The following is a 16,139-nucleotide window of genomic DNA, read 5'->3' as shown; positions in this document are numbered from 1 at the left end:
AGAGTTTCACAAAGCATCTTTCATGAAATAGTTCCATAAGAAGCTGATCATTAAGTTTGAAAATGCTGCCTAGTAGAGCTTCCTCCTTAGAAATTGCAGTGGAAGTGGAGAAAAATGGAGGCACACAAGAAACATCCTAAAGGTGGAATTGACTGGACTTGATAACTGAAGGCTGGGTGGAGTATGACAGAGTGTGTAGTCCTGACTTGGAAAGTGGGAGATGCTACTTCCTGAGAAGGCAAGGGGAGAGAATGGAGGTTTGGAGCATCAAACTCTATGCTTGGTTTGCAGCAGTTGAATGTGAATATCTTAGTGGAGATGGGGAGTAAGAAGATAAAAGGCCAAACCGTGGCTCTTTCTCAGTTCTCATCTTCCTTGAATCTTCTATGGGTTTGATATTCCTTTATACAACCTCTCTCTCCTTGAAACTCCCTCCCCTCTCTCCCTAGAGGACCCTGTAATCTATCTATCCTGCTCTTCAAGGCCTGTTCTTCCTCCCCCTCCACAGAGGACTTCAATGTGGCATGCATCTCTCTGTTCTACACTTCCCTTTTGGTAGCCTCGTCCGTTCCCTGGGCTTTGATGCCAACAACAGACCCTCTCCTCAGACCTAACAATCCCATTTTCTTCTGGAGATTTCCACCTGGATGCTTTGAGGTCATCTTGAAGGCAGCATATGCTTAAAGGAATTCACCCCTGATGCCCAGACCTTTCCTTCCTAATCCTGTCCTCATTGAGTGGGTCTCACATCTTTCCTTGTCTCTATTGCCACTGCCTTTCTTCCCAACCCACTTCTCACCTGGGCTCCTGTTCTCCAGCCTCCCTTCTTCTGGGTCCTCTTTGAACACTGCAGCCCATGTAATCTTTCTAAAACACACCTCCAAGTTTGCGATTCCCCTATTCAAAAATTATTCAACAATTTTCTGTTGGAAAACCCAACTTCTCAGATACTATACCACTTTGTTTTAGCACCAGCCCATGCTCTGATCTCCAGCACATACCTAACACATCATCCAACCAAGTCCAACTGTACTCTCTGTTTGCCAAAATATATCCTCCACTTTCCTACCTCCATGCCTCACCCTGTCATGCTTTTTGCCTAGAATGTTCTTCCTCCATCTCTGCCTATGGAAACTCCATTTTCAAGACTCAGAAACCCTGTTTTCCACAATCGTCTCAAATGGAAGGAGTCCCCTCTCCTCCCTGAATTCCCACACGGTTTGCTTGTGTCACTTTGGTGTCATCTATTAAGCACTGCCATATATTACAGGAATTTGTGCGGACACCTTTGTTCTCCTCTCCCTTCTGTAACCGCCTCATGCAAGATTACATCTTATTCACAGAAGGTAGTGAAAAGAGCCCTGGCCTGGGAGTAGGGAAACCTGAATTATAGTCCCTGCTCAGCAGCTGATGAGCTCTGTGACCTTGGATCACTTAACTCACTATGAAACAGTACTTTGTAGTCAATGTATCAGGCTTAGCCCTGTGTCCAGGGTTAAAGGAGTCATGCTGAGAAGAGAGGACATGGAGGGATAATGCCTTTCAAGGTCCCAGAGTTGGCACTATGTAAAAAAAAAAAAAAAAAAAAGGTTTGAATTATACATTTCACCATTCCCCAAAGAATGATTCACATAAATTATTCTCTTATGACATTAAGGGGAAAAATCTAATTTCTGGGATTATAACTTATAGGGCACATGCTTTCTGCTCAAGCTGCTTGCTTTCCAGCAGTTCTTTCCCTCTAACAAAAGGAAGTTTCCAACCCAAGACAGGCTCTGTTCTTAAAATCTACGTGTAAGTTATCTTTAAATTCTGAAGGCATTTCCCTATAGAAGTGAAGGTATCAGTAATGGTAGAAAACCCTGGTTAGGATACCAAGTCAGTCTACAAATGCCACTGAGCCCAGAAAGCACCTGAGTAATGATCAACTCCTTTGCCAGTGTGGACATATCTGATGTACAACTGAGTCATAACAACACAGGGCCCTTACTCTCATTCCCACCATCTGAGACCCTGATATGGAAGCCACAGCAGTACTGTTTGGGTGGAAATGAAAGTAAACTATAATTTTAGAGAATCTGTGGATTTAAGAGAGACTAAAAGAGGGACTTTCATGGTGGTCCAGTGGTTAAGACTATGTGCTCCCAATGAAGGGGGGCCTGGATTCTATCCCTGATAAGGGAACTAGATTCCTACATGTTGCAATGAAGATCAAAGACCATGCATACTGCAATTAAGGCCCAGCACAGCCACATAAATAAATAAATAGAAAATTTTTTTACAAAGAGAGAGAGAGGATAAAGGAGAAGGCCTGAGAAAGTTAGAAGTTACTTGGGTTGGATTTTTAGGAGTCGAATGCTGAATCAGATGTTGATTCTTTTCTTCTTCACAGTTACCTCCAAATGCACAGCCCAGGTTCATGCACTTCATCCCTGAGACTCAGGATTTCTCAGCCTCAGTATTACTGACACATTGGGCCTGAATATTCTGTATTGTGGGGGCTGTCCTGAGCATTGTAGGGTGTTTAGCCACATCCCTGGCCTCTAGTCTCTGAAGGCCAGTACTTCCCCTCCCCTTCCCCTGTTACGACAACCAAACATGTCTCCAGGCATTGCCAAATGTCCCCTTAGTAGCAAAATCACTCAGCAGAGGTTCCCAAATCTTCTGTGCCTCAGAATATCGTAGTGGGTGTGTGTGTGTTGGTGTTCTGTCCCTCGGTCGTGTCCGACTCTTTCTGACCTCATGAACTAGCCCACCAGGCTCCTCTGTCCATCAGATTTCCCAGGCAGGAATACCAGAGTGGGTTGCCATTTCCTTCTCCAATCATAGGGGGGGTTGTTTAAAATGCAGATTTCTAGGGCCCAGCCTCAGAGATTCTGAACCAGCAAATTCAGGATGGCCGGAGGGGCAGGGGATGGGGGGAGCAGGGGTTGGGGGTAAGGTCAAAATTTTCACTTTTAACTAGTATTTTTAACTGATACAGTTGATGCTTGGCAAACTTTGAGAAATACTACAATGACGATTCAATGAAGTAATAAATATTTTTCCAAAGGCAAGTGCTTTTCCCTCTGCTGTACTGAGGGAAGAGGAATGCTGACTAGTAAAGAAATAGTAGGCAACTTTTGAGAAGAGGCCAAGCCTGCCCTGGTGAGCACCATAGGGAAAGGCTTAGGGAAGAAAGTTCTACCCGGGTGGCACCGCCGGCCAGGGGAAAGGATGCCAAAGGGAATGGCAAAAACACCAAAATCGAAGCTAGTCTCTCTTTTTTTTTTTTTTTGCCCAAAGACACTCCTAGAACTTTGAAAGTTCATTCTTCTCCCCCGACCTGAGACTTACCATGTGACAAGCTCTGTGCTAATCTTTATACATAAATTTTTTTTCACTTAATCCTCTCCTCAGCCATATGAGAAAGCTTTATCAACCTTTGACATTATTTCTCTGGGAAAATTCATCATCCCAAAGAACTGATAACACAAACCAACTTTGCCTGACACATTTTCACAAAATAGGGATGGCCTGCACTAGTCCTGGAGCCCCACTACTCTTGAAAACTCTGCAACTCTGTGAGGATGGGAAGAGACCCTCTGAGTGGAGAAGGCCACAGCCCGGTCTCCAAGGTCTCACCCATTCCCAATACTCTGTCCACTGCATAAAAGAGAGAAGCCCCACTATGGTTCCCAGGAAGAGGACATTCTCAGCTTCTCTCCCAGGTATTCCAAAGTGGAAAATAAAAGACAATGTCACAGGTAGTTATGCAAACTCAGCCACCTTGCGGGGGACCTGGACAGACAGGTGATGGAAGTGAGTGCAACTGAGTGGGGCTGTGGCTCAGTGCCTGCCTCCGGTCATCGTTAACATGTGGGGTGGCTAGCCTCGTGCTATCAGCTCTTCTAAGAAGCCAGAGAAATCCAGAGTTTTATATGAACGTTCTTGGTTTTTAAAATCTCGGTACTGATCAAAAGAAAATTTTTTTTCTAATTTGACCAGACAAAATATGTAACTAAACTGTTGATTTATGACCGCTGTGTTCCAGATTCTTTTCTGGGTAGGCACTGCCTGTACTTTGCATTCTTTTCCCTCCCTCCCTCCCTCTCTCAATCCCATGAACCTCCCACAGGTCACATGATTGCCAATCCCTCCCAAGAACTGCCTTCGGCCTCGTTTTCCTTCAGAATCCTTGGCTGCCAGTGTCTGCCCTGCCAAATGGGAACAGCTCCTTCAACTTCACTCCATCTTTCCCCAGTCTTAAATGTCTGCCCTCTTCTTCCTGCCCTTGTCCTGTGTCCTTCCTCAATCGTCACCTCTTTGGTTTTGGCTGCTTCTGGAATTCCCATGAACTTGCCTCAACCATCGGTCATCCCTGTTCTTCAGGGGCATAAATGGGAAGGCAATGGGTGGTTGAAACTGGTGGGCCTCTAAGCATCACAGATCCCAATTTGCATCCTGGCCAGGCTCTAGGGAAACACAAGGTCTCTGGAGGGGCAGCTAGAGAGGCTGGATTCTCAGAAGGGGATCCCAGAGAGGGTAAAAATCCTAATGGGCAAAAGAAGGTCAAATGCTGCGGTGCTCTTGCCTTTAGGGAACCATCCACAAACAGTGAACTGAAGGTCAGAGGCCTCTCTCCTATTTAGGGGCACAAATTAATCCCCTCGATTCATTATGTGATCCTGAGACTGGGGGACAAACAATGACCAAAATGGAAAATATTGTCAAACAAATAAGAGAGGGCTTAGTGCTGGATTTCATGATTTTAAATATTTACAGTTTAAATATATATATATATATACACACACACACACACACACACACACACACACACACACATTTTAATGACCTCTCTTGTACATCTGTAGCCATGAAATTAAAAGACAGCATATTAAAAAGCAGAGACATTACTTTGCCAACAAGGGTCCATCTAGTCAAAGCTATGGTTTTTCCAGTAGTCATGTATGGATGTGAGAGTTGGACTATAAAGAAAGCTGAGCACCAAAGAATTGATGCTTTTGAACTGTGGTGTTGGAGAAGACTCTTGAGAGTCCCCTGGACTGCAAGAAGATCCAACTAGTCCATCCTAAAGGAGATCAGTCCTGAATATTCATTGGGAGGACTGTTGCTGAAGCTGAAACTCCAATACTTTGGCGACCTGATGCAAAGAACTGACTCATTGGAAAAGACTCTGATGCTGAGAAAAATGGAAGGCGGGAGGAGAAGGGGACAACAGAGGATGAGATGGTTGGATGGCATCACTAACTCGATGGACATGAGTTTGAGTAAGCTCCGGGAGTTGGTGATGGACAGGGAAGCCTGGCGTGCTGCAGTCCATGGGGTCACAAAGAGTCAGACACAACTGAGTGACTGAACTGAACTTGTACATCTGAGTTTATGGTTGCAAATTTATACTTCCTTATGATCATTGCTATGCTATCAATACATTCTCATATGATGCCCCCCAACAAATGTTTTCAAAAGTCTAGCTCTTTGAGGCCTCTTGACTTTCCCAAATATCCTTTCAGAAAACTCTGTTTCAGATGCAACCTTTTCAGTAGTGGCTACTTGCGTACAACATTGAGGCCTACATCTTTTGGTCACCATGATTTTGATACTCCATTGCAAATCTGACCAGACCACCCTGAGATCCAAAGCTTATAACTTTTAGGAGAGAGGAAGAGACCCCAGCTACCTCATAACCCTGCTCTGAGGAAGACACTGTGACATGGCCTTGCCCCCTGAGCCCTGTGTATCTTCTAGATCACTCTCCTTATGATGGGACTGTCACACTGGGAAACAGGGATGCTTCCATCCAACCCATGTGGTAACACAGTGTGGTACGAGCTTTAAAGTAGCATGAAAATGGAAGTGAAAGGAAAAGCCACATATGCGAAATGACCCCAAGGGGTTTTAGATGAATGAAATAAGGTCAGTCCATGCGTGTTGTACAAGTCCTGGCCCAACATGGACATGTTGCCACCCACCAGGACCTCCATAAACAAAAGGGTAAAACTGGCAAAGCCAATGCATTTTGGGCTCCTTTCCACTCTTCCTTGATCTCCTTTTCCTTCTCATTGTTTTTTAAAGGCTGTTTTCCTATCAGAAAAACATTTTTATTCTGGTCTTTAAAAAAGACATGTATTCAATATTTCAATCATGTAGATACGTTTGGCATAGTGCATTTAGTTTGGGGAGTGAGGGAAGGTAGGCAAGATAGGGGCAGAAAATAGAATGTTGGACATATATACTACTATATATAAAATAGATAACCAACAAGGACCTACTGTATACACAGAGACTACACTCATTATTTTATAATAAACTATAAGAGAAAATAATTTGAAAAATAATATATAGATAAATAGATCACTGTATTGTACACCTCAAGTTAGGATGACATTGTAAATCAACTGTACTTCAATTTTTTATAAAAAAAAAAAACAAGTGTTGTAGACAGAACTGTGCTTCCCTAGTGGCTCAAATGGTAAAGAATCCACCTGCAATGCAGGAGACCTGGGTTCGATCCCTGGGTTGGGAAGATTCCCCGGAGGAGGGCATGGCAACCCACTCCAGTATCTTTGCCAGGAAAATCCCCATGGACAGAGGAGTCTGGTGGGCTGCAGTCCATGGGGTCGCAAAGAGTTGAACATAACTGAATGACTAAGCACAGCACAGACAGAACTGGCAGTTCTTGTCTGGGTTCTACCACTAAATTGCTGTGTGACTTGGGGCAAGTCATTTCACATCTCTGAGCCTCTTTCCTCAACTGCAAAATGAAGGTTTTGGACATGGTGATCTCTGAAACACTATCTTCCAACTAATGCTCTAGTGGTCAGGGGTGAGCGAGGACTGTATGGATCAAGGGATATGTGCAGTTTTAAAAAGAACAGGAACAATGGGTCAACTATGCCAGGATTTTCCTAAGTTCTTGCAGAATACACTTCTACATCTACTTCAAGAAAGAAACAGTAAGAAAATATAATACCCTCATTGCCAAAGAGTGAGTTTTAGCTGGAATTATTTCCTCGTACCTGTATGATGTCTCTTTTATCCACCAATAACTCCAAAAAAAAAAAAAAGGGAAAACAGCAGAGGCAGAAAGCCCTGCCATTAGCTGTGCACACACCACTAATCCACACAGTCAAGGTCCCATAATTTTGCATAAACAGTGGGACAGTCTCTTCAAGGGTTCCCCAGGGTTAGAAATCTTCCACTTTCAAGGTTAGAGTTATTAGACTGCTGATGTGTGTGGCAGGGCCTTTTTCTTTTATCACATTTGCCCAGAGAAAACAGAGAAGGGTTAATTCCTGGTACTCCTATAGACCTTGGATTGGATGCCAAGCCCCAGCATGGTCCTGCTGGCTAGACCAAGTAAGCAAAGCCATGGTCCCAGAGTACTGGCCACCATCTTGCACACTGGCCTGCCTCCTGGACCTGCCCACCATCGACTCCTCGCTGGAATCGCATACTTGGATAGTGTTCCACCTGACTCCTCTCTCACCATCTCTACAATGTTGACCACCTGTATCCATGCTAGTGCACGGTTTCTGCTTTACTGCTGAAGCCAGCTCAGGGTTAGCAAGCAGGTGCTAAGGGCATTCTGTCTCCTCGCTATTGAGACAAAGGTGTGAAAAGTTACTTCCTTCAGAAAAGAGATCCTAATAGGAGATTTCAGACAATGGGAAAGGGGACACGGGGTCTTAGGATCATAGATAGCATTCTGTACACTTTGGTTTCAAATATAAGAAAATAAAGAAGTGAAATGACTCATCCCAGGTCACACAGCTGGCTAGTGTCAGAGCCATTACTTTAACCTAGACCTCATGATTCCTAGACCAGTGCTCTCCTACAGAAAAGACAGTTGGGGCAGACGGAACATCACAGTACCGTGGACCACATCTAGTGTAGACAATAGGCAATACTAGTCTACAGCCTCAGTATTAAGATACAACATTAGAAAAGGGAAGATGGATGGTGAGAACACACCATGAGATTTACAAAGGAAGTAAAAAGATCATATTTGCACCCAAAACTGATGAGCCCAATAGGCAAGAAAATTTCTGTGGGAAAACACATTGCAATAAATGTTTTGGCGAACTGTTATGGGTTGAATTGCATAGCTCAAAGAGGTAAGTTGAAGTCTTAACCCCTAAAACCTATGAATGTGGCCTAACTTGAAAGTTGAGTCTTCACAGATACAATCAAGTTAAGATGAAGTCATAATGGATTAGTGAGAGCCTTAATCCAATGACTGGTGTCCTTGGACACACAGGAGAGAAAGACATGTGAAGACGGAGGGAGAGACAAGAATGATGCCTCTACAAGCCAAGTAATGCCAAGGATTGCTAGCAGCCACCAGAAACCAGAAGAGGCATCGAAGGATTCTCTCCTAGAGCCTTCGAGGGATCATGGCCCTGCAGATAGCTTGATTTCAGACTTCTAGCCTCCAGAACCGAGAGAGAATAAATGTCTGTGGTTATAAGCCATTTGGTTTGTGGCACTTGTTACAAGAGCACTAGGATACTAATACAGTCTGTGGAAATGGCTACACTGGGTACAGCTGAAGTGAGGAGACTGAAATCACACAAATGAACGCAAGCAGGCAAGTTCTATGGGTTGGTCCTCTAAAAAGTTCTCCTGCCCAGTATGGTCCTTCCTCTGTGCTACTCCATTTACAAACCTGCAGGACTGCCTGGCTTGCTTGGAGGTAAGGGGAGAGGGTGGGAAGAAGAGCACTGGAGTGAGATAAGCCTGGATGTGAATCTTCAGTCTGCTATTTACTTACATTGCAAAGTGTAGGGTAGACAATACACTCTTTGAGTCTCGATGTCCTCATCGGGAGAAAACAGCCTTTCTCCATGTTTTATTGTGAGAACTACCGTGCTAACCTGTGGCAGTTCTGTCTGGGTTAGTTTCTTTGCCTCTGATTTATTTAGTCTCTGAACTAAGTTGTAGGCAATCTGGGAACTGGGTATGGGAAAGGAAAGTAATATTTAAATACCTCCCACATGGAGAAACGAGCTTTAGTGCCTGTAAATGCTGGTGTTGGGACTGCTGTACATTATATATGAAAGTTGCTGAGAGAGTAAATCCTAAGTCTTCTCATCACAAAGAAATAGTTTTTCTTTTTCTTTTCTTTTGTATCCATTAACATATGAGATGATGAATGTTCAGTAAACTTATTGTGGTAATCATTTCATGATGTATATAAGTCAAAGCCAGTATGCTGTACACCTTAACCTTATACAGTACTGTATGTCAATTATATCTCAATAAGACTGGAATAAGGAGAAAAATGCTGGTGATGGGGACCTTCAAGGTCATTGAGATCAATTCTCTCATTCTACACACAGAGCACTGGTCATGTTGTACATCTTCCATGCTCACCATACACAGACCATTTTGGGCACCTGGGAGACCTCCACATGAATGTTTGTTGCTAGACAAAGTGAATGGGAAAGATCTCATGAAAAACTGAAATGTAATATTATGGTGGGAAAAAATGTCACCATGTGGCCACATTTAACAGACCTCACCCACCTCACTACTTTGCTCAGACCCAGTCTGGCTGTCCATTTCTAATTTGGTATCTCTCAAAGAATGGTTTCAGAGAAGGCAATGGCACCCCACTCCAGTACTTTTGCCTAGAAAACCCCATGGACGGAGGAGCCTGGTAGGCTGCAGTCTATGGGGTCGTTCAGAGTTGGACACGACTGAGAGACTTCCCTTTCACTTTTCACTTTCATGCATTGGAGAAGGAAATGGAAACCCACTCCAGTGTTCTTGCCTGGAGAATCCCAGGGACGGGGAAGCCTGGTGGGCTGCCATCTATGGGGTCGCACAGAGTCGGACACGACTGAATCGACTTAGCAGCAGCAGCAGCAAAGAATGGTTTGCTAGACCACTTTTCTTGAGAAATCTTCAGGCAGTTTAAGGTCTGAGCTTGAATGAAAGTTACTCAAAAATAGTTTCTTGGGATTCATAAAGTATTCTCAGCTGTATAACTGATTTTATATCATAAGACCAAAAAAAAAAGGAGTCATTTTTAAAAGAATATCTAACCTAAAGTCAACTCTAACTTAGAGTAGATGGCAAATGAAGTACTTATTGTGAAGATAAAAGACACAAGACAACAAAATTCAAAGGAGCTCCAACCATGCCATATTTATACAAAAAAGAATACAATATCTTCCATCTCCACCCAACTAACTGCCTTTCTTACTCCCCGTTTTAATGTTCCCTGGCACTTACTACACACGACATATTCTATTTACTTATGCATACATTACTGACTCAATGGACATGAGTCTGAGTGAACTCCGGGAGTTGGTGATGGACAGGGAGGCCTGGCATGCTGCGATTCATGGGGTCGCAAAGAGTCGGACACGACTGAGTGACTGAACTGAACTGATACATACATATTTACTGGTTTATTCAATCATGACTCAGCTTCCCTCACTGGAATGTAAGTTCCATGAGGGTTCAGATCTGGTCTCTTAATTCACTGATGTGTCCCTAAGGCCTGGAATAGTTCCTGTCACACATTTGGTCTACAGTACATATTTTCTCAATAGATAAGAGAATGAATAAAACAGATTTGGGCAAGGAGAGGAGCACTCACATGATGTGGATAAGAAAGTAGAATATGTGGCTGTCTTTTGACTAAAAGAGTTGCCCCTATGTCCACTAGCCACCAAGAATCTCTCTTATTATTGCACAGCTCCTAGAATGGCTATTATCAAAAAGGAAACGAACAGTGTTGTGAGGATGTAGAGAAAAGGGAATTCTCATACAACGTTGGTGAGAATGTAAATTGGTACAGTCACAATGGAAAACAGTAAGGAGGTTCCTCAAAAATTTAAAAACAGAACTACTATACGATCCAACGGAGAAGGCAATGGCACCCCACTCCAGTACTCTTGCCTGGAAAATCCCATGGATGGAGGAGCCTGGTAGGCTGCAGTCCATGGGGTCGCTAAGAGTCGGACACGACCGCGACTTCACTTTCACTTTTCGCTTTCATGCATTGGAGAAGGAAATGGCAACCCACTCCAGTGTTCTTGCCTGGAGAATCCCAGGGATGGGGGAGCCTGGTGGGCTGCCGTCTATGGGGTCACACAGAGTCAGACACGACTGCAGTGACTTAGCAGCAGCAGCATACGATTCAATAATGGCACTTCTGGGTATTTATCCAAAGAATTCAAAACACTAACTCAAAAAGATATATGCACTGCTATGCTCATCACAGCACTATTTACATTAGCCAAGGTATAGAAACAAACTAAGTGCCCATCAATGGATGAGCAGATAAAGAAGATGTGAAAAAAAAAAAAAATATATATATATATATATATTCATGGCTTCCCAGGTAGTGCTAGTGGTAAAGAACCCTCCTGCCAATGCAGGAGACAGATGTAAGTTCATTCCCTGGGTCAGGAAGATCCCCTGGAGCAGGGCACAGCAACCCACTCTAGTATTCTTGCCCAGAGAATCCCCATGGACAGGGGAGCCTGGTGGGCTACAGTCCATAGGGTCACAAAGAGTCAGATATGACTGAAGCAACTTAGCATGCATGTATATATATGTATACACAATGGAATATTAGCCATAAAAAAGAATTGCAACAACATGGATGGACCTTAAGAGTATTATGCTAAGTGAAATAAGTCAGACAGAGAAGGCAAATACCATATAATTTCATTCATATGTGGAATATAAAAACCAAAATAAATCAAAACAACATGTAGATACAGAGGATATAGTAGAGGTTATCAGAGGGGAAGCGGCAGAGGTGAAACAGCTTTGTAAAGGGGTCAACTCTATGGTGAAAGATGGAAACTAAACTTTTGGTGGTGAGCACATTGTAGTGTATACAGAAGTAGAAATGTAGGAGCCATTCCAAAGCGGAGTCCAGAGCGGAGTGGAGTAGGGGCCAGGAGCAGGGAAAAAAATAAATAAATAAAATAAAAGAAGTAGAAATGTAATGTGGTACATATGAAACTTATAAACAAGTGTTATCATCATAAATTCTTCAAAAAAGAGTATCTCTCTTTCTCTACTCTGATTCCATCATCATCAAGAAACCGTTAACTCTTCCTATGCACATTTTTCTACAGATGAGATCACAATTTTGGTTTCCTTGGCACAATAATTTTCACTATAAATTAACAGGTTGGCATTTCATCTTTTAAAATGAGTGTACATAACATCTAAAAGAATTCTGAGCAGAATCTCAACCAGTATGAAAACCTGTGGTCAAAGGAGCAAAGACTGGCGCACACAGGGCAACTGGATTCTGCCGCTAACTCTTCTTTTGGCTCACCTGTGTGGCAGTAAAAAAGAAATCACTTCCCCAGTCTTCAGTTTCTTCATAGAGGCATTGAGCTTGATAAATTTTGAGTTCCTTCCATCTTTCAAAACTAGGGTTTTATAAAAATTAATAAATTAGGGTTTTCCATGTATTTCTGACTTCCTAAAAGAGGTGTTCACTGGTGTTTCATGTCACTGTCTGTTGGCAACACAGTGTGACTCACATAGATCATGAGGTCAGCACTTTCCCTAGGATCCATCGTTATCACCAGGAAAAAGACAGATGGCATCCTCATTAAAAATCTAAAATGCCAGTGGAGACACTCCCTAGGGAAATGGAGATCACACAGCAACTCTTTCACATTAGAAACTGTACGTATGGGTGTGGAGAGGTGGAAGGAAGTACAAGAGGGAAGGAAAGGCAAAGCAGAAGACAGAGGATGTCCAGGTGGTGTGGAAGGCAGGTGCCGAGCATGGGGTAGGAGAATCACATTCTCCCATTAGAGCTTGGAGGACATTTGACCAATAAGAAGTACCCACAAACTTTTAGTAGATACATGAAACTATTTCCATGATGAGCTGTGTCACTGTGAGGGAGGGTAAGAGCTGAGTGTCCTATAAATTTATCTTCCTTGGAGGTTTTTGTTACCAATTCACCAAGGCCGCCCCTAGCCTGCTTTCCCTGTAACCCTTTTATTTAACGTTCTTTGAGATCTTAATTGTCTGTGTGTGATACAGTTATTGGGCTACCTCTCAAATGCCTACTTTCAGATCAGACTTCTCATGAGAGTGCTGGTCTTACACAACTGCTACCTACAAATTAGAACCAGTTAGATATCATTACTTTAAACATAATGTGACCCTGTTCCCAACTCACTATCACTAACATCGCTAATCCCATTGGAAGGCTTACATCTGAAGTTATCTTTCATTCCTCACAACTCTATCAATAATCATCTACAGCCACTATAAATAGCAATAAACACACTCAACAGTCTACTCACTGCTCAATAAATGTTCACCCATCTATTATTTGTATGATGATCTGAAATGATCTGCTCTGTCATCCAAGACTGTTGAGGTTCTTTTCACAGAGACTCATATTCATCTGTTTTCTCTCATCTTCACATTAATCCATGTTACCGCTCCTGGTGCCTAAACTAGAGTATCTTTCTTATGGACCTCCCAATTGCTAATTTTTCCCTGCTTCACAAATAAATTCACAGATTGGTCTTTTTGAAACCACCTTCATCAGGTTGTAGTTGATTTTTAAACCTATGAGGGTTCCTGTTTACCAGTCAGAGTGTTAAAAACTCCCTATTCGGCATTAAGAGCTTTGGTCAGCTGCTCCCTCCCCCACAAGCTACCCGAGATTTGTCTGTAATTTGCCTTATTTTACTCATATTCGTTTGAGCATCAACTATGTGCCAGCCATGCTCTCTACCACCAGCTACCCTCCAGCATTCCCTCTTTTTTCAGTTAAGCCCAGCATGATGCTCCCCTGCAGTAACCACAGTGATATCTGCCTTTGGACTTTGCTCCAATTCTTGCCCTGCCAGGAATCTCCCGCTTTCTGCCAATAAAGATCTGATAGCTCTCCCAAGATGCACATTCCCCTGAAGGTTCCCCTATGAATAAATCCCAGACCACAACAACCTTCCCCTTTTCCTGAATTCCCTCAGCATCTCACACCACATATATGTTGCTAAATATTGTTCTATTATTTCACCTGTGTTTGTTGGTTTCCCTGATTGAAACTGTGAGCTCTAGAAGAACAGAAGCCAAATCTTCTTTTACTCAGATATGGAATAAAAAAGGGCAGATGCAAGGCCAATAAGGACCTTGATTTTGCACATGGCTCATGGACAAGGCCCCATGGCCACAGCATAGGCAATAAAGACAAAAAAAATGTGCACCAAAGACCTAAGGCTACCTCCTAACACAAGACTAGAGATTCAGCCATGTTTGGAGAAGTGTTTGTTAAATGCTGAATTAGATTTTTTAAAAACAATTTAGGTCCCTGATACACTATGTATTCCTCCAGCACAAAAATCTCTACTGAAACACAATGGCCAGTATAATTTACTGAGTCTTAATCACTAATTAGATTTGAAATTCTTGACTCTTCTTGTACAGAATGCTCAGTCCAGCAGGGACATCTCAGCTTTCTCTATGAGAAAGGTTGCCCCTACCCCTGGCAACTACCTACACTAACATGTAGCACCAGTTCATGCTCTTGAGCCAAAAGTCATGTGATTTCAATACAGGCCAGATATTTGTAGGGAAACCTGTAAGACCACCTCCCCTTCTCCGCCCCCTCCAGCTACACAATATCTTATGTGCTTGCATGCTAAGTCGGCTTCAGTCATGTCTGACTCTTTGGGACCCTATGCATGGACTGTAGCCTGCCAGGCTCCTCTGTCCATAGGATTCTCTAGGCAAGAACACTAGAGTGGGTTTTCAAGCTCTCCTCCAGGGGATCTTCCCTACCCAGGGATCTGAACCCATGTCGTTTAGGTCTCCTGAATTGGTAGGTGGGTTCTTTACCAGTAGCGCCACCTGGGAAGCCCCATGATGACTTATCCAAACCTAAAACTCGGCCGGATGATGCGCAGCCCCTTTCAGAAAGCAGAGAATATGCCCCTTGCAGAAGGAGTGCAGAGAGGGAAATAGACTTACCCTCACATAGTAGTTCATGCCCAGCCCCAACAGGTGCTGCACAAAGTGTCTGTCCTGTCTGTTCCGGGGGGTTGGTTCCCCAGGGCCGGGAAGTGGGCAGGCGTCAGGAGTTAAAGAGGTCGCCCTGTGCCCCAGGGGATCCCGCTGAGGCGGAGGTGCTGGCACAGCCCTATTGAAACTGGTTTCAGGGGAAGCCGGGCTGCTGGGAGCCGGGTCCTGGCTTTCCTGGAGCTTGAGTCGAGGTACCTCTTTGGTACCCAAACAAAAGTTTTTCAGACTCAGCAAGGTGGCTGGGTTGGCCAGCTTTACGCTGGCCATGCGAGGGATCAAGGTGCACAATGGGGTGGGGCTCTCCTGGGAGGCCAAGGCAGCATCTTCAGCGGGCAGGTGAGGTGCCAGGGTGGGGTAAGGAGGCTGCGGCGAGCCCTTGCTCCCGGTCGAGCCTCCCGGGCTGCCTTCGTCCAAGGACGTGATGGACTCATTCCGAAAGCGGCTGTACTTGGCCCTGTGCAGCATCCCGGGGTGCCCGAAGAGTCCTACATATAGCACGAGTCCTGCCAGGCTGTCCTGACCGCGTTCTCGCATAGCCTTGGCAGTGCTGAAACAGGATACTGTTGCATAAATCGCCTCGCCGTCTGCTAGATAAACGGAACGGGAAACAAATGCCTCAATGCCCCGTGCAACTTGCGGCAGCCACCTCTCCAACTCCGCTCTCGCGCTCGTCCGCCTCGGCTCCGAGTCCTCGAGGGTAACAGCCCAGGGGAAAACGACTACCCAGCTGATTTCGGTCCAGTCTGTGGCCCAGCGGCAGTACCCGGTGTTCTCGCCGGGGATTCCTTGCTGCGAAAGCTTGGACCCAGCCTCGCGGCGGCGAGGATCGCTCACCTCCTACTCTTGGGCATGGAACCGGGCGGAGAACCAGCCAGCCGGTCCCGCCGCGTCGCTGGCGGTGCGGGAGCCTTGCAGAAATATTTAGCGCCCCCCACCCCCATCCTCCCTTCTGCACACAGGAACTTTCAAACCTGCTCCCTCCGGTTCCCACAGGGCGGGGCAATGTCTGGCCTATTAACCCTTTATTTGTTCCAGTGATTGTTCATTTAAAAAAAAGGGGTGGGGGGGGGGGGAATGTCTATATGAGCCAAAGGCCCTTCTGCCTGAGTTCG

At 44.5% G+C, this 16,139-nt stretch overlaps 1 protein-coding gene across 1 annotated transcript in view; it reads right to left on the bottom strand.

The window, feature by feature from the left end:
* SHC4 (SHC adaptor protein 4) overlaps window positions 1–15,936 on the bottom strand; it is a 134,267-nt gene extending 118,331 nt beyond the window's left edge. The window contains exon 1 of the mRNA XM_055538021.1: window positions 14,977–15,936. Within this exon, the coding sequence (XP_055393996.1) occupies window positions 14,977–15,561 (585 nt within the window). The 5' untranslated portion in view covers window positions 15,562–15,936. The remainder of the gene's footprint in view (window positions 1–14,976) is intronic.
* Between the last annotated feature and the right edge of the window lie 203 nt (window positions 15,937–16,139).

Source organism: Bubalus kerabau, chromosome 10 (genome assembly GCF_029407905.1).
Source record: "Bubalus kerabau isolate K-KA32 ecotype Philippines breed swamp buffalo chromosome 10, PCC_UOA_SB_1v2, whole genome shotgun sequence".
In the NCBI taxonomy this organism is placed as follows: domain Eukaryota; kingdom Metazoa; phylum Chordata; class Mammalia; order Artiodactyla; family Bovidae; genus Bubalus; species Bubalus kerabau.
The sequence above is the reverse complement of the archived record's forward strand: the minus strand, read 5'-3'. Positions and strand labels throughout refer to the sequence as shown.